The 26,828-nt window shown below is 34.8% G+C and overlaps 4 protein-coding genes across 10 annotated transcripts in view; 2 read left to right on the forward strand and 2 right to left on the reverse strand.

Moving 5' to 3' along the window:
* The window catches only part of LOC119637235 (adenosylhomocysteinase-like), a 287,510-nt gene that overhangs the window by 61,271 nt on the left and 199,411 nt on the right, over nucleotides 1–26,828 (forward strand). The window lies entirely within an intron of this gene.
* Nucleotides 1–26,828, reverse strand: part of LOC119637227 (flotillin-2) — a 217,893-nt gene that overhangs the window by 56,519 nt on the left and 134,546 nt on the right. The window lies entirely within an intron of this gene.
* LOC119637213 (glucose dehydrogenase [FAD, quinone]) lies at nucleotides 1,888–23,726 on the forward strand. Of its 2 annotated transcripts, XM_038033076.1 has the most exons (4): nucleotides 1,888–1,926; nucleotides 2,347–2,803; nucleotides 21,902–22,152; nucleotides 22,208–23,726. In XM_038033076.1, exons 2-4 carry the CDS (start codon nucleotides 2,361–2,363, stop codon nucleotides 23,587–23,589), a joined length of 2,076 nt encoding a protein of 691 aa, XP_037889004.1. In that variant the 5' UTR covers nucleotides 1,888–1,926; nucleotides 2,347–2,360; the 3' UTR covers nucleotides 23,590–23,726. The 2 variants fall into 2 exon arrangements, with proteins under 2 accessions (XP_037889004.1, XP_037889003.1); XM_038033075.1 differs by lacking the exon at nucleotides 1,888–1,926 and having other exon boundaries at nucleotides 2,330–2,803.
* Nucleotides 12,228–13,916, reverse strand: LOC119637111 (cytosol aminopeptidase-like). Its single transcript, XM_038032938.1, has one exon. It carries the CDS (start codon nucleotides 13,914–13,916, stop codon nucleotides 12,264–12,266), a length of 1,653 nt encoding a protein of 550 aa, XP_037888866.1. The 3' UTR covers nucleotides 12,228–12,263.

A 26,828-nucleotide genomic window follows, 5' to 3' on the forward strand; every position in this document is an offset into this window, starting at 1 on the left:
CTGAAAAGTCGTTAGACTGGGGAAAAAAAATGCAATTTTAAAAAATTTCTCGGCAAAAGTGATTAAATAGTGATATTTCGCCATTCTAAAGGGATACGAAAACTTTGGATCGGATGCGGAAACCTTTGAGCTCACACTCTTATAACAAAAGGTGAAGTTCATACGACAAATGCTCCATCCATGAAGCATTGAAAATTATATCTTACCAGCAATTTAGCATAAAAAATTTATCTGTTCGAAATATGGACTATTGGAGTCCCGTCCTAGGTGAGAATTAAATATGTACTACATTAGGTAGCGTTTTTGGCCCACTTCCCCGTAAATACGCACATAAAGTATATACCTTTATGTAAAAACAGGATATAATGTTTGTGTTGTATATGAAAAATAAGAATTGTGTTAGACAATGCGGTGTAATGTACTTAATGGACGACGAATGGATAATGTTCCTACTTGTTTTCAAGGAATATATTAGGCAGTTAGGCAGTTTTTTTAATTTCAATTTTTAAAGAAAAATAATTCCACGCTTACTCGAGCTTACGTCATATTCTCATTTTTTATATGTAGAAATCCAAACACATTTAAATGAACAGATTCCGAAAAATGATTTGATTTTTAATAGACACAAGTTGATTTTACCGCTTAAGTATTAGTTAAATTGTGAGATTTGTGACGTCAGGTTTCTGAATCAATCGGATTGTGAGTAACAGCATTCGTTTGGTCTTTATGGTCGTGAATTGAACGAATCCGGCCCGGCAAACGAATATGGTTACGTTATCTTGAGGTAGTCAAGAATGCAAATTCCGTTTGGAAGCTTTAGTAAGTATTGCTAGGCTTTACAAACCGAAGAAGAGATCCGGTAGGCGCGTGTCCCGGTGCTGTGGGTATACAATTATTGTATATTTCGAATTTTTAGAGGCAAAGGTATCTGAAAATGTTTAGCGGTCGTTCTGCATTTCAAGTAAGTAAAATGTTAAGCCTCCAGCAATTGTTAGATATCGTACACTAAGAAAACTAAAAATGATTAAATTTTATAAAACTTTTCAATTCTATTATTATTGCTATTATTATCGCACACAATTCATTTAAACCATAACAATAAATTGTAGGATCAAAAGTATGATGAGCACTAGCAGCTAAGACTATCGGCTTTTAAGATCGATTAGATGGTTAGTTTAACAGCTTTAATAGAGTCAAATGTTTTATTGGTATTAAGTTCTTCAGGCATTTTCAAGACTTCCAAAGGTTTAGATCTTCGAATAGTAGATGGGTTTTGGCATTCATGCAACTATATGTTTAATCGTAAAATGTTGTCCATAATCATATTCGATGGTAGATTTTTTCTTCTTCAAGACATTTCTTTCCGCAAGTCAGTATAGAGTTTTACTTTGCTTATAGTTCTAGTGAGTGTTTAGCGCAAAGACCCACTAGGCTGCCGTCATCTCCCTATGTCATTCCCTTTTTTCAATTCTTCTTCTTATTCTTGCCGACCGTTACCATGTTACACGGCATAGCAAGCATCAACTGATGTGTTGCAATGGTATACTCATGTCGCTTTGTCGCATATGTTTGATTATATAAGTGAAGCGAGATTTTGGCTTTACATGGCCAGGCGGGTTCTTTTAACAATAAACTCAACGACATATAGAATCATTTATGGATTTATTATTACAAGATTAATTTTTTTGGAAATCATTTTCAAAATTTCTTCAAGTATCTCAAACATTAAAAAGCACATCTTGTAAATGTTTGTTATTGTATATTTTTTGGTTAAGTTTGTTGAGCGGTTATGGTAAGTTAAGGCGAGTGAGACAACAATGCTAACGCTGAGACATTTCACTACGATGACAGTGCACAGTAAATAAACTCAGGCTCAGTTGCACTAGAGAGTCTGACATACAACAATATGGTGCGCATGCCCAAACGGTAAACGAACTTGTTTCTGTTTTTTTTCGTTTTTCGTTTTTCGTTTTTTTTTTTTTTTTTTTGCATTTTTTATAAGTTTATTAAGCCAAAGAAAAGATTGATATATCCAGCTTTTTATAGTGATTGTTAATATTCTTCTTTTTTATTAACAAAAAAACAAAATTTCCAAAACATAAACACAAGTTGATTGGCCGAAAAGGCATTGGAATGCAAATGAAAGTAATTATAAGGCAGTGAAATTAAGTGTTTGCATAAAAAAAGTAAAGAAGCAATCGAATAAAAAATGTCCATCAATATCGATATTGAAAATTGAAATATTACATATATATATATATATTTATATATATAAAAATATATTGAAAATAAAAAAAATTAAATAAAATATATGTTAATAATAAATTGATTAAATTAATTAATTAGAAAAGAATTGATAAATGGCTTTAAGTGCGGTCGTAGCTTCCGTTGGTGGTTTAATATTCAAAGCCAGTGCGGCTAATAAAGCAGCCGCTACGGCTGGTGTAGCGGTGGGTGCGTCTAAACTAGGTCTTGCCATAGCCGGTGCGGTTAAATTGGCCACCACTGTTATCGGTGTTGGTAAATTAACAATTTTGCCCTTTCTTGTAGCCGCCATTGCCTATTATAATTACGATCTATTCGATCCGGAAAATCGTCCATTTAATGTGCAAAAAATCGATCGTTCCTATGATTTTATTATAATCGGTGGCGGCTCGGCAGGTAGCGTTCTAGCCTCTCGACTATCCGAAATATCACAATGGAAAGTTCTATTACTAGAAGCGGGTGGTCATGAAACCGAAATAACCGATGTCCCACTACTCTCGTTATATTTGCACACCAGCAAATTGGATTGGAAATATAGGTAAGTGTGCTGTCTTTGTCTCTTGTTATGCGCTAAATTTTATATTCGCGTTAACTTTCTTCACAAATTATGCATAACTCTTTCGCCATTTGCTATATTGGTTTAGTTCATTTATTTCAAGCCTTGTTTTTCATATTCATCAAATTCACAGTTATGTTTTGCAAATGTTGTGTAACTTTTCAATATACGTTATATACATATGGATATCTGTGGAAACGAGTTTTTATCAGTAACACTTTTTCCTTAACTGTCTGCTATTTGATAAAGGTTCGTTGCTTTGGTGAAAATTGAAAGTATTTTTTAATATTTCTGCCTTTCATATCACATTAGCATCAGCAGCAGCATCAATTCAATATTCAGGTATCTTAAGGCTTTACTAACGTTTCGTATCTATGCTCAATTGACTAACACTCACAAATTTTGATCAGAAAAGTTCGAAGAAAATTAATTCTTGATGAGCATGAAACTCAACGTCGATACGACTACATTGCAATAAAAAAAAAAAAAAAAAAAAAAAAAAAAAACCTCCTGAGGTAAGTTTTTTACTCACAAGATTCCTCTATAATTAAGGTGAAACGTTTACCAGGACCTCTTAAATATTGAAAAGAAAATAATTTCTTAGCTAACTAACCTACATGCGTCCAATTGGGAGAATATTTTCCAGCGTTAATATGTATTTAAGGATTTTCCGCTAGGCATATTAAGTTAGTGCGGTCATATGTGATACGCAGAAGGGATTAAGAGAGATCGACCTTTTATTATACCGATCGATGTGAATCATAATGTGTGATCATAATATGAATCGATTTAAGCCTGTCTTTCCGTCTGTCCGCCTGTCCGCCTGATGTCTGTCCATATAAATTTATGTTCAAGCTACAGGTCGCAATTTTTGCGATATTATGATGAAATTTGGTAGAATGACGTGTTCTGACCGACGGGCAAAAGCAGGACCGGTCCACTTTTTCGATCAATCCCCATATAACACGCTAGTCCCGTTATATGGAAAAAACTTGTACTTTTTGAAATTTGTCGGCAAAAGTTGCTAAGTAGTCGTAGTGTTTCGGTTTTCGAAATTGGTATGAAAATTTTGAACCAGCTGTAGCAATTTTTCAATCTCCCTCTCTTATAACGGAAACTGAATGTCATACGATAAAAAGGTGTATTTTTCAATGCTTCACGATGAAAATTATACGAAATTATTAATTTAACATAAACAAAATAACTGTACCATATTTGGACCATCTCAGCCTATTTTTTGAATCGTTCCCTAATAAGGATTTTTACGAAAATTGAACCTTTGTAGAGCAGAAAAGGGTAGGTTTTGATATGTGGTGATGAAAATTGACCCATAATAATAATTTCATACCGATATAAGAATTATTGTAGACAATGTGGTTTAGGGTATTTAATGGTCGGCTTTGGCCAACTATAATGTTCTTACTTGTTAAATATCAATTTTAATGGAGATAGACTGCACTTAAGATGTATTTGTACCGTAAAAAATACGGTAAATAATATCAGAGACTTTGCAGACTATAAAGAGTTGAGTTCAGTACTTCGTAGATCGGATATGATCAGTATGAAGGCGATTTATTATATGTTTGTCTGTCTCTCCTGTCAACGGATATAATTGAAAAATAATCTTATGTTTTTTCTTATTGATAGCGTTTTGCTTAACAGATCGTAAAGACTCAGAAAGTTCGTTATATACGTATACGTCCTTAATCGGCGGGAGGAAATATTGATCTTGACTGATTGAAAAATCATTGACATTATATACAAAACGAAATGAATTAAGAATAGTTAAGTGAGTAAACTAAAGCAGAGGAATACAATTAATTCGGTCAATTTCTTATATTAATCAAGCATATATATATATATATATCCATGGATTATGATTATTTTCGAGCTCGACATGTTTTTAATACCTAAGCAAATTGGCCTTTGGTCGCAAGTATTCAGCTAACAAAGGGGCGTATATAAGGATAAATGTAACTTTGGCCGTTTTAAGGCTTATATCAAATTTAATATATTAGCATTTTTTGCTCTAGAGTTTATACAAATATAAAATTATAAAGCGAATTTAATTTTTTTTTTTTTTTTACTTAATAAGTTTGTACTCCTTTTACATACAAAAAAAAAATAAATATATATATATATATATATAATCATATATTAAGCAATTTATAACGCAAAGTTCAATGTTGCGCTCGTAACTATTAAAAAAAAAAAAAAAAAAAAAAAACCCAAAGATTAAGTGATAAAATTGTCAACAAACTGCTTTTAAATCAACATTTCTTGCTTTAACCTCGGTTTTATTAAACGGACAATTGCTTTGCCTGCTGTCTAAAACGCTATATATACATAATATAATACATCTACGATTGATTAGTCACTGCGATTTCCCCTCAATTAAATAGAGAAAGACTTGCTCATCAAGCAAGATATCATATTGTGGTGTCTTAAATACACCTCCTCCTGTATCACGATGACAATAATCAACAACAAGTCACTCGGTCAGTCAGTTAGTATTAAAGAATTACTTGATAAAAAGCAGAAAGAAAAGCAGGATTTTTCAACGCGTTAATGTGCCAGTAGAAAGTGTTTTGAAATTTACAGAAGCAATGAATGATTGCTTGACTTTCATGACGATTAGTTAAATCGATACTTTTGTCAAAAGATTAAGGAATACACAAAATAATGTTTGTTTTTTTTTTTTTTTTTACTTTTCTATCGAAAGTCTTTACTTCTTCATTGCTGAATTGATTGCGAAAAGCAAATTGGGAAGAGGAAACTCAATCAATCAATCAATCAATCAATTTGATTCGTTTACAAACCTGCCTACGATAACAAAAGAGTTGAGAAATTTTTCAAAAACATTCAAATATTCGCATAAAATGCTTCCAGTTTACAAGAGATAACGGTAGGAAATTCTCCTCTCATATATTTATTTATTCGCTGTGATTATTCTTTTAAAACCTGAGCCTATTAATAGATTTATAATCGTTCAAAGATTGTTTCGCGTGGTATGCGTAACGTAAACAATAAATACGTGTGAATAGAAAGTGGTGTCTAGAGCTGCTTACAGCAAAAGTCTGATTGATTTTATGGAAAGAAAATATAGTTTATGGCCGTTTGGGGCTGTTTTTTGTTTGGCGACATGAACATGATGTTCGAGTTAATTTGTTATTTATTTCATTACTTGGCTTATAAAAGGCAACCACACACGGTATGCAAAGAAGCTTAAAGAGAGAAAAAAAAAGAGACAAAGAGAGAGAAAGAGAGAGAAAGAGAGAGAAAGAGAGAGAAAGAGAGAGAAAGAGAAAGAGAGAGTGAGAGTGAGAAAGAGAGAGAGAGAAAAAGAAAGAAAGAAAGAAATAGAGAGAGAGAGAGGGGGAGAGAGAGTTTTTATTGCGTTGGTTGAATCAAAAAAAAAATACATAAATAAGAAGATTAATAATTAATCATGATGATCATTAATATTTTTAGAAGCAATGAAAAACTGGCTAAATAACTCACAGTTAGAGAGATAGAACGGTTAATTATATTATTAGGGCTGCGGCACACGCGGCAAGGTATTAAAATTCAATCCATCAAAATTGGTGATGACATTTCTCCAGTTCAACAACAAAAATCGATGCAAAAACCAAGGATAAGCTGTCACTTACGGAGCATTAGAAGATTGATCAGTTTCAATCCGAGGCAAAATATAACTGAGGTAATATTCTAATCCTTGTAAGGAGAAGATAAGAAACTGCTTGTTGACAAACTCAATTAGATCAATATCACATACGTATTGTTGGCCGAAGCAATGCAATGAATAGACTTTTTGTTGCATAAAGCTCATTAAATACATGTGACCATCTTTTAATGGAATCCAAGGTACGTGTGGTTTTAATTACAATTGAACGTATAAGTAGGTGGAAGCGCAGTTTGGGATCGAAAACAATATACAAGTTTGTAAAATACCGAGTATTTTGACCAACTAGGTCAACAACCTTTGTGACGAAAAGTGTTATACACATGACTGAAGAGGATACACATAACTCAATAGTGTGAAAACGATTTCAGAGTTTAGAGTTAGATTGCGGAATGCCATCGGGCACCTTTACAGGATTCGTTGAGTTAACCCCGTTAGTTTTGCGTTTAGCGTCCAAAAACGCGTAAATATTTTTTGAATTTCTTCTACACTTAATACGCATCGATTGTAAAAAGGACGGTTAGCATTTTCTGCTCTTTGCTCCTTGCAATTAGTTTCCCTTTAATAGGTTTAAAGTGAAAACCCGGGGAGAAAATCGCAAAAAACCCTCAGATAGCCTTAGAAACTTTATTTTTGCGAGTCCTTATCTACTTTAATTACTGGTTAGGCCAAACTAAGCAACCACTACTTTTTCCCACTGTAAAACGCAACGCGTGAACACCGAAATTGCTTCTTGAGGCATTAGGGAAAAATTTAGAATTTCGATAACGAGCGATTCGTTTAAGCAGATTTTATTTGTTAATTATTTTGTCACAGTGGCAAAATATGCTTTTCTTTTTTTGGATATATATGGAAATAGAAAAAAAGAGTGGATTTAATAAGTCACCAGAATTACAAGATACTAGGTCTGACAATCTACCTTGGATATTGTATTATGGTTTCAAAGAACAATCACACATCTACGACGAATAATGCGTTTAGCTCGTTCATTCTATTACTAAGAGCAGGGTGGATTGATGTTACCAAATATACCATGAAGTGCAAAAATGTTTCCAAAGCAGCACGAATGTGCAACGATGCTATACAGCAATATCTTTCGGTTTATCTTAACCATACACTTGAAAACATGGGCGTTGTTAGCTAGTCAAAGCAAGGCGAAAGGAATTAAAGCGTGTACTGTAATAAGTACACGACCGCGATTTTTGTTTGTTCTTTTAGGTCTGTAAATTTCATATGTGGTTCCAAGAATTTATTGTTAAAACTATCAGATTATCCTTCTGACACTAATTCAATAACTAATGAGAAATTGAAGAGATATGTTTAGCTCTTTGATGGATAATTAGCTATACCAGCAGTGGTTGAGGATGGCTTTTGATTTTTCTGGTAAGAGATGACAGTATTCCTTGAATGCTCTTTCATATAAACTAATCGCTATGTAAAAAACTGGTTGAACTTTTAATATTTTATAATTGAGATTGATCTAGACTTGACATATCAATTTATTGGGCCATCATGACTATTAAACCTTAAGATTGGGAGGGAGAAGATGAAATTTTTAATGTTCCATGATCAAAATATTTATGAAAATATTGGCGGATATAGGCGAAGTTATTTAAAATCTTTAATAATCGACTTTACTGGACTATAATGTTTCAATTCACCTTTTAAATGCTTTAGCTTTAGGTACTTTATTGTTTTCCTGTTACGGAGCTACACCAAGATTTTGTTCTTTGTTGTTTTTTCAATGCTTGAAAGAGAAGCGATTAACTTTCCTTTTTCATATTCCATTTTATGCTTTTATGTATAAATGAATACTTAGAAAGGTGAAAGTTGAATTTGAAGATTCGTAGCATGAAAAAGCTAAATCTAAAACAGGCGCAATAACGTAACGAAAGTTTCTTACTTAAGTCTTTTGTTAACAAAAATGTAAATGCAATACAACGAGGAACGTGTTCTTCTAATAAAAAAAAAAAAAAAAAAAAGAAAAGAAAAATAAAGCCAAGAGTTTTTGTTTTCTTTCATTTTACGATTTCCATTTTTTTTTCCATTTTTCATATCGATCAGCAACGAGTCTATCAAGTCTTCATTCGTTCATTCCCCAATACGCTTACGGGACCAAAGACCAGAAAATAGCGTGTAGGTGTGTGTCCATTCGATAAGTGTTATTTATATATGGAATCAAGCTAAAACAAACGTTCACGCAGATTTTACATATTGTGTTCCGAGATGAGACTGAGGTTTAACAGTGGATGTCTATCGTCACGTGTGGACATAGACAGCTATTTCAACCAAAAGCTCTATAACTCTTTTAATGGTGCTGGTCTTGGGGAGGCAGGTGGTCATGTCCAGGACCAACGCTCGCTCAGTGAACCAACTAGACTGTTGAGTGGTAAAGATAACATTGAATCCGTACGTGTCAATTTCATTAGTTCATTTCCCAATACGGGTACGGGTGTACGGGAAGATCAGAAAATAGCGTGTAGGTGGCTGCCCGTTCGATAAGTGTTATATATGGAATCAAGCTAAAACAGAACAAGCTGTTCAGAATTTTAAAATCACTAAACGCCCCAGTCTCTCTATCTCTCTATTGTCCTTCACAAAATGAAAACCAAAAGACGAACTTGTACATCTATTTACTACAGGGAAAATTGCTGTGAAACAGTTTTTCCTATTATATCCAAACCCGAAATATGACTCTGATACTACAGAATCGTTCTGCCTTGTGTTACACCCACAGATATATATTAGATATTTAAAATGATTTATAATATTTTTGATAGGCATAAGATGCTCTCTGACGAAGCATTAAAGAAAACCGTTGCAGGAACTTTAAAATAAAAGTCTGCAACAACGCCTGAAAAGTGCTCACGTTAACGCCTGCTGAATAGACGAGGAAGAGTTTTGAACGCCTACGACATCGGATGGAATCATTTATTGAATAATTCTCTATCCAACTACCGACGAGACTGGAGTAATTTAAAAAAAGAAAAAGAAAAAAAAAACTCGAAAAAATAGAGCCGTTTGATCCAAGTGAGATGGAATAAACACTTGTTTCAGTAAATCTAACGTAGACCTTGAGAAATTACTTTAACTAGAGTACTTGGTCGAATAAAAATATTATTATGTCTCTCATTATGACGAAATATTGCTATTTTATGTACACATTAGTCAAACTCTATATCAGTTGTACAATTTACTTGTTCTGCACTATTTTCTAAAAGGAATGCACAATAACTTGCCGATAGCTGCGAGATTGACTTGAAAACTCGCGCGCTAAAGTGAAAACACTTCTCTCGCTTATTTCATTTGGTTTACCCTTACACACATTAACGCTGCTGTGATTACTGCACTATCATTAGAGAACCTTACTGGGTATACGAACCGTATCGTGTCATTAAACTGCGCATGCAGCAAGTATGCTTTGTCGTTTTTGCATCTACTGCGTTGCGTAATGCAAAAATAAAAATTGTTTTTTTTTTTTTTTTTAAATAAAAAATTCAACTTCAGGTTTTTGGCTTACTTTAGTAACGTGTGTAAAGATGTTTAACGACTTTGAAGAAGACAGTTAAGTAGCAATAACTGTAGTCTTTGTAAACAATAAACAGCTGATAGCAATACTAAATAGAAAAAAAAAAAAAAATAAATAAATAAACAAGTCATCCTCATTGTTGGTTAGTTAATAATTTGAATAAAAGTATAAAACAAAGTAAGAAAATTATATTCGGTCGTGACCGAATCTTTTATACACATCAACATTATCCTAACAAGGATACATTTCTGTATATTTATTTCCTATAGTTTATGAGAAATGAGCAAAAACTAAAAAAATTATTCACAATTTACGTGGTCCTGCGGGCGTGTCTATTGACCGATTTGGCCCATTTTCAATACCGATTTGCATGTAAAAATTTCCAATGTTTCCACGTAATTTGAAGTCGATAGCTTCATTTTTGTGGTCAGGATGCCAATGCTTACAACAGCCCATTACTCGGACGGACATCGATTTTATTGATTTAGAATATGATCTTGATCAAGAATATATATATACTTTGTACGGTTTCTGATGCTTCCGTTTGGGCGTTGCAAACGTTTTAGCAAAATGAATATATCCCTCATCCTTTGCTAATGGATATAAAAAAGTGAATATATTTTACGAAATCGTACTAACTATAAAAAATTTCAAAGTAAAAATTGTAAAACAAATACTTTATGAAAGCAAACACAGCAATTTACATCACTTATATATATTTATTTTTGAAGAGTAACGCCATTTAAGTGAAATGAAAATCTCATTCATTCACAAAGATTTCATTTAATAATGATGGCGTTGTGTGTGGTGCCAGTGCAGTCAATGTTTAAAAGAAGTTTCGCTGCTTAGGTTGACATTAAAAAGTAATGAGAGCTTCGTTCGCTTGCTTGCAGCGTTTATTAATTATGTCAAATTTTATGTCCGATTATTTTAGAGTTTAATCGTTGTAAGAGTACTTTTTTTTTTTTTTTACGACATACATTGCAATGTTTGACAGCCAATTATGATTCTTTCACTTTGCATACGCAGGCAAATAATATTACGACTCGACTGACATTTGTTTTATTACTAAGCGTACCGATTGTAATCATCGCATTTAATATATAATATGCATGATGTTACTCGTAACAGCTAACCACGCTGTTGTCGTTGCCAGTCATTTGCGTGTTAAAAAAATTGATTGATATGATCTCAGTTGGGATCCCTGTGCCTGTCGTCACTTATACTGCAAAATATTCTAAGTGCAAACTGAAAAGTTTCTAAAACACTATTATAGCTAAGCATGGGATGAAAATGAGATGAAAAAGCTTCTTGTCCTCAAAGCACTTTTGATTGCTTTAAAACGGTTGCATTAATTGGTCATCATTGAGGCCTATAAAGTATTGTAGTGCGCTTATGCAGAATGCAATAAACTAAGCAACTCATTACGATTTTGCCAGTTTTTTAAACATAAATCAACATCAGCGTTCGCCTGAAAGACGCTATGGCGACTCTTATCTGTCGAAAATTTCAATTTGTTGGTGATTTGCCAATTTTAAGCAAAGTCGTATCGACATCGATGAGGATGAACGCGTGAGGTCACCCGAATGCGGCGGTTGTTCTAGTAAACAAATCAAAAAGGGCACAACATCCTTTTCGAAGCCCAAAAGGTGAAGTTGCGTCAGATAGGTCAGCAGATAGTAACAGTTACCGTTTTCTATGAACATACATCCATGAGAAAGCCCCGTCCCAAGTGAATGTCGCTTTTTTGCCCACTTTCGTCGGCAACGTCGTTCGAAGCTGCCAAACAATTTGAAGTGTAACTTATAAGCAAATGGCTGGATGTCATAAATTTTTGACATATATCGCAGTGATGTAATATTACGCACTTCATGTAATTTTCGACATATTTTTGAATCCTTGCACGGAACTGCTTTAACTTCGGGAGCGGTTTTGGCTTTGGAAGCTAATGAACAGACTGAAAAGTCACTAACTCAAAAATCATCAGATAACGCTTTTTGAGGTGGTCAACATGCGGCCAAGTCAAATGATAACGACTTGGATCATTGGCTATGTTAAAGTAGAAACGCAAAACATATATATAAACGTTCAAAGAGCTGAGTCGAAGGATTGTTTAGTGTTATGTTAGGAGGTTTATTATATTGTTTCGCTTTATTAAGGAATTCAATTATCGTTTAGAGTATTTGACGAATGAATGACGCAAGCAAACGTGACGTATTATATAAAATAAACTATTGTCCCTTTTTGGGTAATTTTGGAGCAGTGTCTTTGCATATAGTTTGTGCAATGAATTCAACTAACGTGCGAGTAGGGCGCCCCGCCATGCCTTCTCGTAAGTATTCAAAGCGTTTACCGGTCGTGTACATAACGTTCGTTGCGTCGATATGCATCCATTGGCCGCAGGGCACAAATTCCCGTAAAAAGGCCGCAGCCTTACAGGGTCGACCGCCGGAACCTGCTCCATAATTTTGCACGTCGACCGATGTATCACATGTAACCTGTTCCGTGTAATAGTTCCACAAAGGTAGACGCCAAACTCTGTCGCCCGTATGCATGCTAGCGTGATTTATCTGCTGCCAAAGAATTTCAGAGTTGGTAAATACACCGCAAGCAGCCTCTCCTAAAAGGTCACGCATATACCATGACGTAGTGCCGACGTCAACAATAAGCTTCGGGCAAAAATTTTGAGCGTATAAAAGCGTATCGGCTAGTACTAGAACGTCTTCATGATTCGTGCCCTGAATTTTGATATGTTTGCCGTTCATGCATTTTACAGTGTCGCCAGATCGGAACGAATTGCAACCGATGACATTTTCGCATAATGGTATAAGACCTCTCATGTTAACTGGTAAACGTAAACCTGCTATAGCTCTACATGTTGCTACAACCACTGCTGCGCCGGTCATGTCACCGCGCATCCACTTTAATTTTTCTAAAGGTTTGAGACAAAGGCTACCGCAATCGTATGTTATACCTTGACCAATCAATACTATTGGCCTTTCATCGGCCGATGTACCATAATAGCTGAGTTCCAGAAAAATTGGTGGTTCACATGAAGCTTTGCCTACCGATAGAAAGGCATTCATGACTTGACTCTCAGCCCAGCCTTCAACTTTGACCTCTACATTAACACCTGACTTGCACAACACCTCAACTACGTGTTGAGCAAACGCTGTAGGAGTTAAAATATTTGAAGGCATTTCTTGCAGCTGACGTGTCAGATTTTGTGCAGCCGCTTTCTGAAGACCAATACGCCAACCTTCTATATCACATACCTCATCCTTAACAGTATATAAATCGATTACCGGTACAGTAATGCGATTTTTTTTAGCTCGCAACTCCTGATAGGCCCAAATTCCTAAGGCAGCCCCTTCGGCGGCGGACTCAGTGTGACCGCAGTGTTCCACATCAATTCGAACTGAATCTATTAACGCTAAATCCATACAGGCTTTGGCTACCGACCGTCTTATCACTTCTTTTTGCTCGTCAAGTACTTCATACGGATTATAACCTAAACATTCCCTACCCAAACCCACAATAGCTACAGCAGTATAGTATGGTATTTTTTCTGATTCAGGACAAAAGAATATCCTGGCCTGGCCTGTTCTAGGCATCGGCCCCGACATCCTCAATACATCAATAAGACGTCCGCCGGTCTTTTGAATATTATACTTCCAGGCAGTCGGCGTCAAAATTCCTGGATCGCTTTTATCGCCCTCATCGGCATATACACCTAACACTAGACCACGTAAAGGCGGGTCCGCGCAAAGTTCCGTCTGCTGTAGTTGCATCATCTGATTAAGGGCCGCTGATGAGTATTTTCGCAATTGTATAACACGCTTAACGCCGTCCCGGAACGTATTTAAGCGAACTAATCTTAACATGACGTAGTGATACTTTACAATAATATATAATTAATTCGTGTAAAGAGCGCTTTTTCAATATCAAAGATATATACATATATATATATATATATACAAATAAAATATGCGCGTTCTTCTTATTAACAAAGTTTCACTTTGAAGCTTTGAAAAGAATGAAAATTTTCATTGAAAATAAAATTGATTTATATTGAAATAAAAAATCAAACGTACATGATTTTTAGGAGGAAACAACAAATCGCCCTAGTACAAATGACTATGCAATTGGAAACAAGTCAAATCATTTGCATTTCGTTTCTTAATAATCACAAAAAAAAAAAAAAAAAAATCGTTATCTGGTAGTAAAACAAGTAAGAAAATTAGATTCGGTCGAGACTGAATCTTTTTTTGGTCGTTATCCTAAAAAAGATATAAGGGGTAAACGAGCAAAATTTTCATGTTCTATAATATGGATTGGACGCGGTTGATTTCTTCTAACTTCGAAAAAATAATATTCCAATAAAAGTATTTCAATAAAAAGTTTTTGTCGTATCGGGATAGCGTCTAACACAGTGATCACGTTTGCATCGTGTATTATGCGTGTCGGACACAATACATTCGCTTATCTGATTCCAATAATGCAATGCAAGCAATGTGCTCAACTATATTTAAACAAGTGAACTAAAACAAGTAAGATAATTGAATTGAGTCGGGACCGAATCTTTTATACCCGTTACCCTAAAACAGATAAAAGGGGTAAAAGAACACAATTTTCATGCTCTATAATAAGGATTGGGTGCAGTTGATTTCTTCTATTTTCAAAATAAAAAATTTTTGTCGTAGAGGCTTGTGGGAATTGTAGGCGTGTCCTTTAAAAAGTTTAGGTGAATTCCAAATCCTTTTGCAAACTTGTAGGCAATGTCTTCATTCCCGCTAGTGAGAATGTTTATCACAAATACTGCAATGTTACGCAAACAGACAGATGGACAGACGAGCAGGCGGACATGTTTAGGTGCATTCATGATTTGAAATTGGCAAAGAATTTGTGCACTTTGCGGGGTTTTTGAAGTTTGCTTGTCTTGCGCGTTAAAAAGGTATTGAAAAAATAATTCAATTTTGGTACACTGCAATATTGGGTTGGCGTGATCTAATATTTCCATTTTTGTGCACAAATGCTACATCATCGCCCATAGACTAAGCGTTCAAATTTTTGTACATGTATTTAATGTAGTTGCATAAGTAATGAGCAAGAAATGAATTTCTTCTCATTGCTTTTCAAAAACAGGGGTGTTCTCAGTTGACTGTAGTGCTGTGGACATGTCCGCCAACGAATTTAGCTCATTTTCGACACCAATCTGTGTGCAAGAACTTCCACTGTTTCTACAAAATTTGAAGTCGATAGCTTCATAGAGAATGTTTACAACAGACAATGCACACGGACGGACAGGCAGATGATCGATTTAGGATTTGAAGCTGTTCAAGAATATATATATATATATATTTTGCGGGGTTTTTGATTCTTCCTTCTGAGCGTTGCAAACGTTTTGACAAAATGAATATACCCCTCATCCTTCGCTGATGGGTATAACATAGTTAAGTCTATTGTATTAACCCGTTAATTATTCTCGTAGAGATTTAAAAAAGTTCTCATGTAAGAATGCTATGTGCATTTTTGGTCGGGTGAGTGATATCACGGGATATTGCATTGCGATCCGCGATTCTCGATCTACAGAAAATTAGGGAAGTGTTAAAGATATATATGTACCTTAATGTCGTACTTATCTTTCATCATAGAAGCTGGCGCTATACCCACGCAACAAGTCACCGCGTGTACGAACTTGTTCGACCTTGAAGTGATTAACATGCATTTTCAGCAATTGAATGGAAACAATGAGTACTTCGCCGTCTATTATAAGCGCGATCATAATGCATTCCACTTATTTCGATGAAGATACTTCCGCCGTTTCCCTTTCTCTACAAGTTAGTTAGATAAGTTTTGTTTTGTTTGCCAGTCCGTCCTTCTCTGTTTTTTGTCACATTTGTTGTATCACACTTTGAATTTTCATCATCAACCTTTTTCCAGGATTCAATACCATTTTCTTGTGTGGACTGTTCAACTAACGACATATGCTAGAGATTTCAAAGATTTGTCTGAAGAAAAACGCAATTTTGGGCTTTTTTAGTCTATTTTAATTATTTGTAATCAAGAAAATTTTGTAATCAATCCGTTTATATATGTAATTTTCTCACAATAACAAAGGCATTAAAAACACGTTTTAAAAATGCTTTCAACAAATGGTCACACTTATGCTCACTATTCTGACTTGATGAACTAAACTAAACGAGCGGTCTGGTCTGTAAATCATAATTTGTGCTTTAAGTCAATTTATGCTAAAATATGTCAAGTCAATATATGAAATGATTCCGATTCCGAATTCGAATTCGATTTCAATTTCGATTTCGATATCTATTAGTATATCTTCTTCGCCTCTATTGATCGAAAGTTAATTTCGTATCTTGAAGTAGCTGTCATTGTATTATTAATTTCTGCTTGCCAGACTTAACAGAATTTTTCATAAAATTTGTGCTTTTGATATTAATTGACCCAATTTTCACTTATCTTCAGCTACCAATTTTTCTTGATTCGTTCGCGTACATACAAAAATGAAATGTACAATGAATGAGGCAACCGTAAGAGGCGAAAGAAAAGAGAAAGTATTCTTCGCTTCAAGTCGAACATTGGATCCCCGTTATCTGTGGTAGATTAATTAAACGATTCCTCATAACGGGCTCAAATATATGTCCAAAAATAAATTTCATGCTAAGCAAAGAGTGTACGAAGGTAGATCGGCAGTATTTTAAAACCTGATCGAGCGAATTGAATCATGACTATCGGACGAATACTACACAATACTGACTAGACGGAGAAGAAGGATAGATCGCAGACTACAGATAAGGCAAAGACACAAAAAATTATATCAGCACCGTAATAGTCCAGTGTGGAGTAGACCGGTCGGTGATTGAAATTAAATCACTTATGTTTTTTTTATACATCATTTTAGCATAAAAGCACTGAACTTGGATCATGGTCGGGTAGCCCTCCTACAAGTATATAGGTTCAATAAGCATAGAAAAGCGATTGGACAAACGAATAGATACGAGGATCGGTAACTGGGAAAAACGTATGTGTGGTTGGCGTGACCGAGCAGGACAGGTTTGTAAATAGGAGGATGAAGAAATAGCCATCTAAGTGGATAAATGAATATATAAGTAGAAGGAGATATGCGCGGATTTACACATGTATACATTACTTTATTCTTAATCATATTCTACCACATACTCTGTCAAATCGTGTAGTATTTACTCTGTAAGATATGCGAAGCACGTTGGTACCTTTTACGTTACACATTACGTTAAAGCTAACATACCTTCAGCTTGAATGGTGTTTATGCAGAAATACCACAAGGAAAACCTGTTCCTTTTTTAGACGTTGCATAGCCGAAGCGTACTTTACTATAGGTAATGTACTATGTTCATACTTGAATTGCACTCAATTTGTGTTTAGGCGCCAAAAACTTAGTGCGAGTTTTTGAGTAAGAAAATATTTCATAAGAATGAGTGTTTTTTTTTTTGAAACGTGGTCAACGGCCAGACTTCTCTTTGTTGCTTCAATGTACTGTTGCATCTCTTGAATTAAATGTTGATATAACACATAACGGATTGGTTTTTCAATTAAATACGAACGGGTACTTTCCTAATAAGCCGATTAATAAATTTTTTCTTCACATTACAAACGAATTTGAATTTAAGCAAATCCAAACGCGGAACATAGAGTGAACTTTGAAAATTCCATCGCATAAAATAGGAAATAAAATTTAGCATAAATCTTTTAACGGGATATTTGAGACAGAAAAAAAAAAAGAAAAACCGGTCGAAACTACGATTAAAGGCATTTAAAAATTGAAAAACATACGTATATATATATATATATACATTTCCTTTTAATAACGATGGACGGATCAACTGGTCGGTTGGAAATTGTTCTTTGGAAGCACGTTTGTGTGACATAAAAAATATTATTTCTAGTCATTTCATGTATACCCGTAGGATATAATTTTCGTAAACTGATTTTGAGGTTATGTCCCGGCAGAGCGTCAACATTTTGACGTGACGTTAAAGCTACATTAACCAATCCCCCACATAAATGAGTTGTGATGGACGAATGTTTACGGCCACCGAGGCTTGTTATGAAGAATTAATTGTCGCATGAACAAATTCAAATCGGCATAAACGCTATGAGTAAAAAAAATTTGCGGGAGTAAGATTTCTTCGATAATATTTATGGCCTAAGAGTTAACAAGAAATAGTATTTAAGTGTTATATGTTATTTTCCTGAAGGTTTTTTGTTTGTTTGAATTATGGGTAACGCAAAAATGCAACTCTTCACAATGCATTAGCTACTCGAGACCTTTCCATCAGAGTTTCATTTCATATTATTGACATGACTTAGCTTCTTCTGACTTGCGGGTAAAATAATTCCGTAAAACAATGAATCAAATTAACTCAAGTTTCAGATGAAAACAGACAAGAAGAAGAAGAACATGTTGGCATGGAAGTGCTGCCTCGAAGAAAAGGTAAGACCACGTGAATTATAGCTAGGAATGTCACGTTAACCTTAAGCGATACATATAGAGAGAAAATTAAAGCACGAATCGTCCGAATTTTCCGCTTATGTCACGTGCTTAAGAATTGAAAGTTTCGATTCGACTTTGTTTGTCTCGAAGGGCTTGACCATTTAGGCAAGCAGATTATCAGAACCTAACCTTAGTGTGACATTTTTGACGTTAATCCTTTTTTTCCGCAACATGTTCGACAATCGCCAACTGCATGACTTTACCACTTTTGGAATTTGGATTTCCTAGAAAATCGGTCAGTTTTCATGCACAGTTTGGTGCTATTTGCGTCTCGATCACAAATCAGATAATAGACGATTTTCATAGTAACATAAATTTTCAAGAATGTGAGAAGTTTTTACATTGCCTTTCTTAGCGCTTGACTCTCACTGCGATTAAATTGCGGGTAGAAGACGGTCTCTATGAAATTAGTACCTTGGCATACAAAAATCTATGTACAATATTTGGTTAGGGTGGGACCATACGGTTGCTCAACGTTCCTTCTATGTGAACAACAAAAACAAAAAACAAAAAAGACAATTTACCGACTTGTGTACGCTTTCATAAAAGAGTTTTTGATAAAAAGTAAGCTCCCATATGACAATAAGGTGTAACTTTGTGTCGATAATATGTTGCGCCTGCAACTCAACCGTAGGGCAAAATAGTGTAGTGTTAGCCAACTATGCCGTTCAAATTATTGCTTGGTCTTCATTTGAAGCTTGCGCTTGTAAGAGCGATTACAAAGCTATATAGGGAGGCTTGTTGTAATATTCTACATAACTGTTATTGTATTGTAACTTGCTATGTATTGCATGATATGAGCAATATCGCATATAGGGTGCAATTTTTCGCAGTTTTTGATAACAATAAATATAGACGCGTTTGTCCTTGGCCATCAGAATTACTATTTTTGAGTTATTTCAACTGATTCTGACCGAATGAATGAATGAATATGTTCTTCATAGACTTTATTTATTGCAGTTTTCTAAACATAGTAAACAACATTGCTCGCGAAGGCTAAGCGTACATATTGAATGTCGTTAGATGATGGTATGAAAATGAACGAAAATAATATATGGAAAAGAAGAAAGAAATTATCAGAAAATAGAAATCCAATACTTAAGAGAGATGTACATACATATCAATAATTAATTGAGAAATGTTCTCTATCGACTCATTTATTGCTTTTCACATTTGCCTTGATAAGATCGTACTCATAGGTACTAATGATTCGTTCCAAAGCTTTTGCTTTTCTCATATGGAGATCTAAGCGAAATTTAAGCGATACCATGAGTATAACTTTCAACGAATTCATTGCAAAATATGTTACTATAAAGCAATATCAGCAATTATAGTGAAATAGGCAACAATAATATGTTGTATGTTGTAAAGTTAAATTTATGCTTCAGTAACATCTGGTGATCCCAATAATGTATACATGCACGTATTTTAACCAATACATATACAATGAGCGATTCCAATTTCATATACATGAGACGGATACCGATGTACGTGTAACTGAGTGCGAGTGTGAGTAGTAAGTGTGGACTTGAGTTACATATTTCTTGAATATTGTTTTCGCTTTTAATCATAAGGAGGAGGTAGTAAGCAATGTAATGAATAGCCGGAGCTGAAGTCGGAGCCCGATGGCAAGGTCGATAAGATAAGCGTTTTGCCAACATGTAAGAATTTTTCTATAGATATGAAATTAGTTTTTAATAATTTTTTTTTTTTTTTTTTTTTTGCAATTTTCGTATGGGTAACAATAGGCTATTAGCTCTAGTGGCTATTAGCGTAGCACCTCATTTTTATTAATTGTAAATAAAGAGATTTATTCCTGTTTGCCAAGATTTGGCGATAGCTTAGCTTGAACGGACCAATCAATCTCGCCATATATCTCATACATACAAGCAGCAAAGCTGTTTGCGACCTTAAAACAAATTTCAAACACTTAATGTCTATTCTCAGTGATAGGAAAGACAGAGTGGTAAGGTAACGTTTGTACAAAGCAGCTATTTATGTAGCAGATCTGTCGTATTACGCTTTTCCATTACAATTCATTGGACTTTGCACAGTCCCAAATTCAGAGGAGACAATCGGCCATATACTAGAAATCGATGCTCTTCATATACACACATATAAACTTGGAAGAATATGAGAATAGTTTCTGTGCATTACAATCGATATCACAAAATTATAATGCGTTGATTCTTTGTTGTCGCAAGAAAAATTTTTCTTTTTAAATTCCTATGCAGTCGCATTTTTCTTTCAAAACATGTTTTTTAATAGTTTTCCATGAAAACTGTAAATACTCTCCAGTTAATAACAAGTTTAAATCATTTAGGTTAAAGCTGTCGCAAAAAAAAAAAAAAAAAAAAAAAAAAAAAAAATCGTCCGTGATTGCAAGACAGAGCAAAGTGTTTGGTTTTTCCCACATGTGTAGAAAGAGTTGCAAAACTGAACTGTTCATGTGACGATGCTGCTATAAATGGTAATGAAATGTATGCCAAGAGGAAGATTCGAAGGTTAATTGTATTATACACACAGTATATAGAAAATATGTATGAAAATGACATTCATATGCATTTAGAAAGGAACTGTAACCTAAATTACCATAATATGGGTAAGAATTTTTTTAAAACAATTATGAAGTCTGTCTCTTCGCATATATACATATATATGAATAGCCATAGCAATTAATTCTAAATCTCTGAATAATTTGAAGTTAGGCATTAGCAAGAAAGCTTATTAGATTAGTAAAAGTTGTAGGGAGCCTTCGTTACTATATCCAGGCATTTTTTCATTACAAGACTGTCGTACATAGCTATAATTTGTTATGTGATAAACATCATTTCGCAGTTTTGTAGATAAGCTATCAGCTGTAAAATCAGATTTTTCATCTAAACATTAGGAAAAGTTTTAGAAGAAAACCGAATAAGAATAAAAAAAAAATTTGATAAATGCGTACCATTTTCTATCTATCCTATCCAGCTGTTAGCCAATGATTAGTAAAGTCAGCGAATATTATCTTGATTTCTACGTCTTTTCACTTTTATTTCGTGTATTCTCATTTGCCTTGCATTCGTTGAAATGGCCAGTGATTCCTTTCGATTGAAAATTTCAAGGGTATAACTCTTTCTCTTCCAATAAGCGAAAGCATTAATGATCCACTTTGCCTTATTTTACAAATATGAAGCATTGATTGATACAATGACAGCACGATATACTAGGCTCCCCGATTTTATTCGGAAATCAGGAAGTGATTAATAAAAGCACTCGTTAAATTGGATTAAATTAGATTTAAATTTCTCTCTCTTTAATTTTACTTTATTTTAGAACACAGCCTCAACAAAGTGCCTGTCAAGCTATGAAAGATAAGCGTTGCCGTTGGACTAGAGGTAAAGTGTTAGGCGGTAGTTCTGTATTAAATACTATGCTTTACATAAGGGGTAATCGTCGTGATTTTGATCAGTGGGCCTCCTTTGGTAATCCTGGCTGGAGTTATGAAGACGTTTTACCCTATTTTCGTAAATCTGAGGATCAACGAAATCCGTATTTGGCACGTAGCAAGAGATATCATGGCACAGGTAGGATATGCTAAAATAGAGAAAGCAATCTTCTATATAGTCCTAGTTTTTACAGGTGGTCTTTGGACGGTACAAGATGCCCCCTATAATACGCCTTTAGGCCCAGCATTTTTGCAAGCAGGCGAAGAGATGGGTTACGATATAGTCGACGTTAATGGAGAACAACAAACTGGATTCGCTTTCTATCAATTCAATATGCGTCGGGGCTCGCGCTGCTCGACGGCCAAATCATTTTTAAGACCGGCTCGTTTACGTAAAAATTTACATGTTGCCTTATTTGCTCATGTTACGAAAATTCTAACTCACCCGCAAACGAAAAGAGCTATTGGCGTACAATTTATTCGCGATGGTATACTGCAGACAGTTTACGCTACACGAGAGGTGATATTATCAGCGGGCGCCTTAGCTTCACCGCATTTATTAATGTTATCGGGTATAGGTCCAGCTGAAGAATTGCAAAGAGTGGGCATTCCACTAGTGTATAACGCGCCCGGAGTCGGACAAAATCTGCAGGATCATATCGCCGTTGGTGGCTTGGCTTTCCTTATTGATTATCCCATATCGATAGTTATGAAACGCTTAGTTAATATTAATACAGCTTTACGGTACGCTGTCACTGAGGATGGACCTTTGACTTCAAGTGTAGGTCTGGAAGCTGTAGCTTTTATTAACACAAAATACGCTAATTCAAGCGATGATTGGCCCGACATAAACTTTATGTTAACCTCTGCTTCAGTTATGTCCGATGGAGGCTCCCAAGTAAGAATCGCTCATGGGTTATCGGATGAATTCTACAATGAAGTCTACAGCGAAATAAACAATCGCGATGTTTTCGGTGTATTTCCCATGATGTTGCGACCGAAAAGTCGAGGTTTTATCAAATTGGCTTCCAAGAATCCTCTACGGTATCCATTATTGTATCATAATTACCTCACACATCCGGATGACGTTAATGTTCTAAGAGAAGGTGTTAAAGCCGCTATAGCTGTCGGTGAAACTCAAGCAATGAAAAGATTTGGAGCTCGTTTCTGGTCTAAGAAATTGCCGAATTGTCGGCACCTGCCTCACTTCACCGACGACTATTGGGACTGCGCGATACGGCAATATACTATGACTATTTATCATATGTCGGGCACAGTAAAAATGGGTCCACCTAGCGATCCATGGGCGGTTGTTGATTCTCAACTTAGAGTTTATGGCGTACCTGGCTTAAGAGTGATAGATGCCAGTATTATGCCAACTATAACCAATGGCAACATCCATGCTCCGGTAGTTATGATAGCCGAAAAAGGAGCGGACATGATTAAAGAATTATGGTTGGATGCGACACAGTATCGTGCAAAACGAAGCGGTGACGATGAAAGCGAGGCCTGTAATATCACCGAAGCGTCTACCATAACAATGGAACGAGACTCTCATACAAAAGGAATTTCATAGCCCCTTAAAGCGTAAATTTAAATGCTTAGATGCTTAAATAATTTTAATTAGTTAATTAGTTTGTTTTAAAAATCATTATTTATTTTTCATGCTTTCTTTATCAGTGTTGTCTTTTATTCGTTCGAAGATTTAGTTTCAATTTGTGTTTTTTTTTTTTTTTTTTTTTTTAATTTTATCGTTTGTAAATACTATGCGTGCAGGGATTTTTATTATTTAATTATTTTGTTAATCAAGAGTAAGTGTTTTTTCATTGAGTCATATTGAGTATATTGTGTTTTAAGCTGTAGAAGTAAGATTTAGTTTGAAAACTAATAAAGAGATGAAAAAATGTGAGATGATGGGACAGATGAGCTTTTTCTAAACAAATTTGCTTTTACTTTACAAAGTGTTCTTGCGACAATATTCGCTTCTTCGACAAGCAAGTGCATGTCAAGGTCATTTCTAGGTTACATCTCTGCATTACATATAACCTGACCGTTAACAATAGGAAAAGAACACTTAATTAACTTATGCCTTGTAATTTATGTTGATTTGGGGCTTCTCACATATATTTTCCACGGAATCTGTAATGTAAAACTAAGAAAGGTTAACCGGAATGCTTTCAGTTAACGAACGCAATGCTTTCCTTATCCTTATCCTTATATATATATATATATATTTTTCATTAAGCATTAAAAATGAAAAAAATCTTCATACGTCTGATAATCGTTAGCATTTTAAAGCTTTTCATGTGAAAAGTCAAGTTCGAACATCAACTAAATAAATTTCAATTGTCTAAGAATCAGAAGTGAAGTGAAGTTCGTGAACATCTTTTCTATATCTATCATCATCAATTGGTGAGGGGAAGGGCGAATGTATTTGCTTTGTCAACACCAAAAAGCAAGCTTCACAACATATATATATATATATATATATATATATATATATATATATATAGAATCGTCATCAGTGTTGAGTTTATAACTAAAGTATGCATGACCTCTGTTCGCCGGCGCCTCGGTTTGGGGTTTAATCCATATGTCACTCTTTGAGGAATTTATGAGAGTAAGATGTCTAAAGTGTTACTATTATGTAAACGATGCATTTAGTTCAACATTACGGTCTAATAAGTAAACTTTTCGATCATATCATAGTATCAGCTTGCTTACTTCGCTGCGTTGCTGATTTAATTTTGTTGCATACTCTTAGGCATAAGTCTTTAATAGACTCTATACAGTTCTACTTCTGACCGCTCTGTTAATTAACATTGCTTAAGGAGAGATAGGCAAGAAAGATGGTTGTGTGTGATTGCAGCGCACTTAAAAAAAGTTTTTATTTTCAATAACAAAAAAAAAAAAAAAAAGAAATGGAATTTTTTCATTTGTCGATTGTAGAGCGATTAAAATTAGGCACATATCACATTATTTCATATCGAAAACGTTGCAATGTGTTTTTTAATATTCACTATACAATTGATTTGATGTTAAGTTCACACTTTCAACATATATTTCTTTCATTTTCAATAATAAAAAAAATTTGAATTTTTTATATCCGGTGCAGGACGATTAAAACGGAAGAAGTAGATGAAATATGCCGATTAGGTTGAAGATTAAAACTTAGTCAATTCATTTGTTGGGTTGTCTTGTCGTTAATATGTTTTTCACTGGTCTTCTTATATGAGTTTAAAAGTTTCATAATTTTGTACTGTCGCAACCGATGATCAGATGAAGCTTTGCTTTAAACCATTGCGAAGATCATAGCGCTATCCGCTGTTTCTACTTCAGTAAGTAAGTAAATATGTGGAAATAGAAAATGCGCCCGCCTCGGATAATATCTTAGCCAGCATCGTATTGGACGCTAAATCTTCCACGAAAGCAAAGCGCATGGTACAGATTCTTAATGCAGCTGAAAGTACATCATAAACAATAGACCTATGACAACAACTGCAAAACCACAAACGAGAACCATGTTAATATGTCGTCGACAGCCGCACCTCTGGCACCACAAAAGAAAGCACGTAGAGTGCTGAATATTGATTATTCCACTTGGCAAATGGCCACTACCTTAAAGGGGCGTTATAGCTATTGTAAAAATGTCGCAAGAAGAAGTGCGCAATGATATGAGTTTATTGACCACCACTACTGGTGTCACTACTACGTGTTCTACTCTATAGGTCGCCTTATTAATCAATGCTCCCTGAGTAAATTTGACATCCACGACATTGAATGCGACATTGCAGTGGCCTTTCTTCGCAACTCTTGATTTTTTCGGCTGAAAACATCGAACGTATTTATATATAATAAATGCCACATAATTAAATGCGGGAATATAGTAACGGAAGTTCGCTTTCACTTCATCATTTAAAATGGAAGTTCTTTCTGAAAAGACTGCCCTTTAATTGTAAAATCCGTTGTCGATGGAAGGGACGCTAGTCAAGCGCTTTATAACGGGGAAGAGATACTCGAATGACAAACATTTGTCTTTAAATTCCCCTTTCAGTAACTGCAAAGGCTAACCTCTTCTTTGGCTGTCTTCTGGCCTTTTGATGCTCGCGGCTTTCCTTCTTTCATCCCTTATTTTATAACTTTTTGTTATGCAAATGTTGCACGCCCGACTTAATTTTTTCAAATATTTTTCTTTCATGACATTCTCTTGTCTTGGCGGAAGATCTTTACCGCCTAGTCTTCAATGTAGTCTCTAAAAATTTGAAAGTTATAAGGGAACATTATTAATTGTTATTTTTGGGTATCCTATGAACATATGTTACGGTCGTGGCTGTAATCTCATTTTTATAAACCAATCTATGCCATCAATCACTTCAATAATGAATTATGCAAACACATCGTCCATTAACAATTTACTTAACCTGCGAACATAAATGTATTGTGAAACAAGAAGAAGAAATGTTCATCGTTTCCTTTACGCGCAGCTTAATAGCCTGGGCGCACCAGTTTTTTTTTTCCGTTATGTTTTAGCGTTAATATCGTCAAGATTTACGGTAACATTGCAAAAAATTTCAATTACACTAACAACTGCTTGAAGAAAAACAAAACGCAAATAAAAAAATAAAAAAATAGTTTCCAGAAATTAATTGAGAGTGCAGTAAAAAAAAAAAAAAAAAAAAAAAAAAAAAAAAACAGTAGCAACTTCAAAAGATAACAACAATAAAATAACAACAACTACCGACCAGTTAGAGCACTTGAAGCACTTGGTTGGTTAGTCGAGCCGGCATTAACCCGCACAACAACAATAACGTAATA

Source organism: Glossina fuscipes, unplaced genomic scaffold (assembly GCF_014805625.2).
Source record: "Glossina fuscipes isolate IAEA_lab_2018 unplaced genomic scaffold, Yale_Gfus_2 43, whole genome shotgun sequence".
Taxonomy (NCBI): Eukaryota; Metazoa; Arthropoda; class Insecta; order Diptera; family Glossinidae; genus Glossina; species Glossina fuscipes.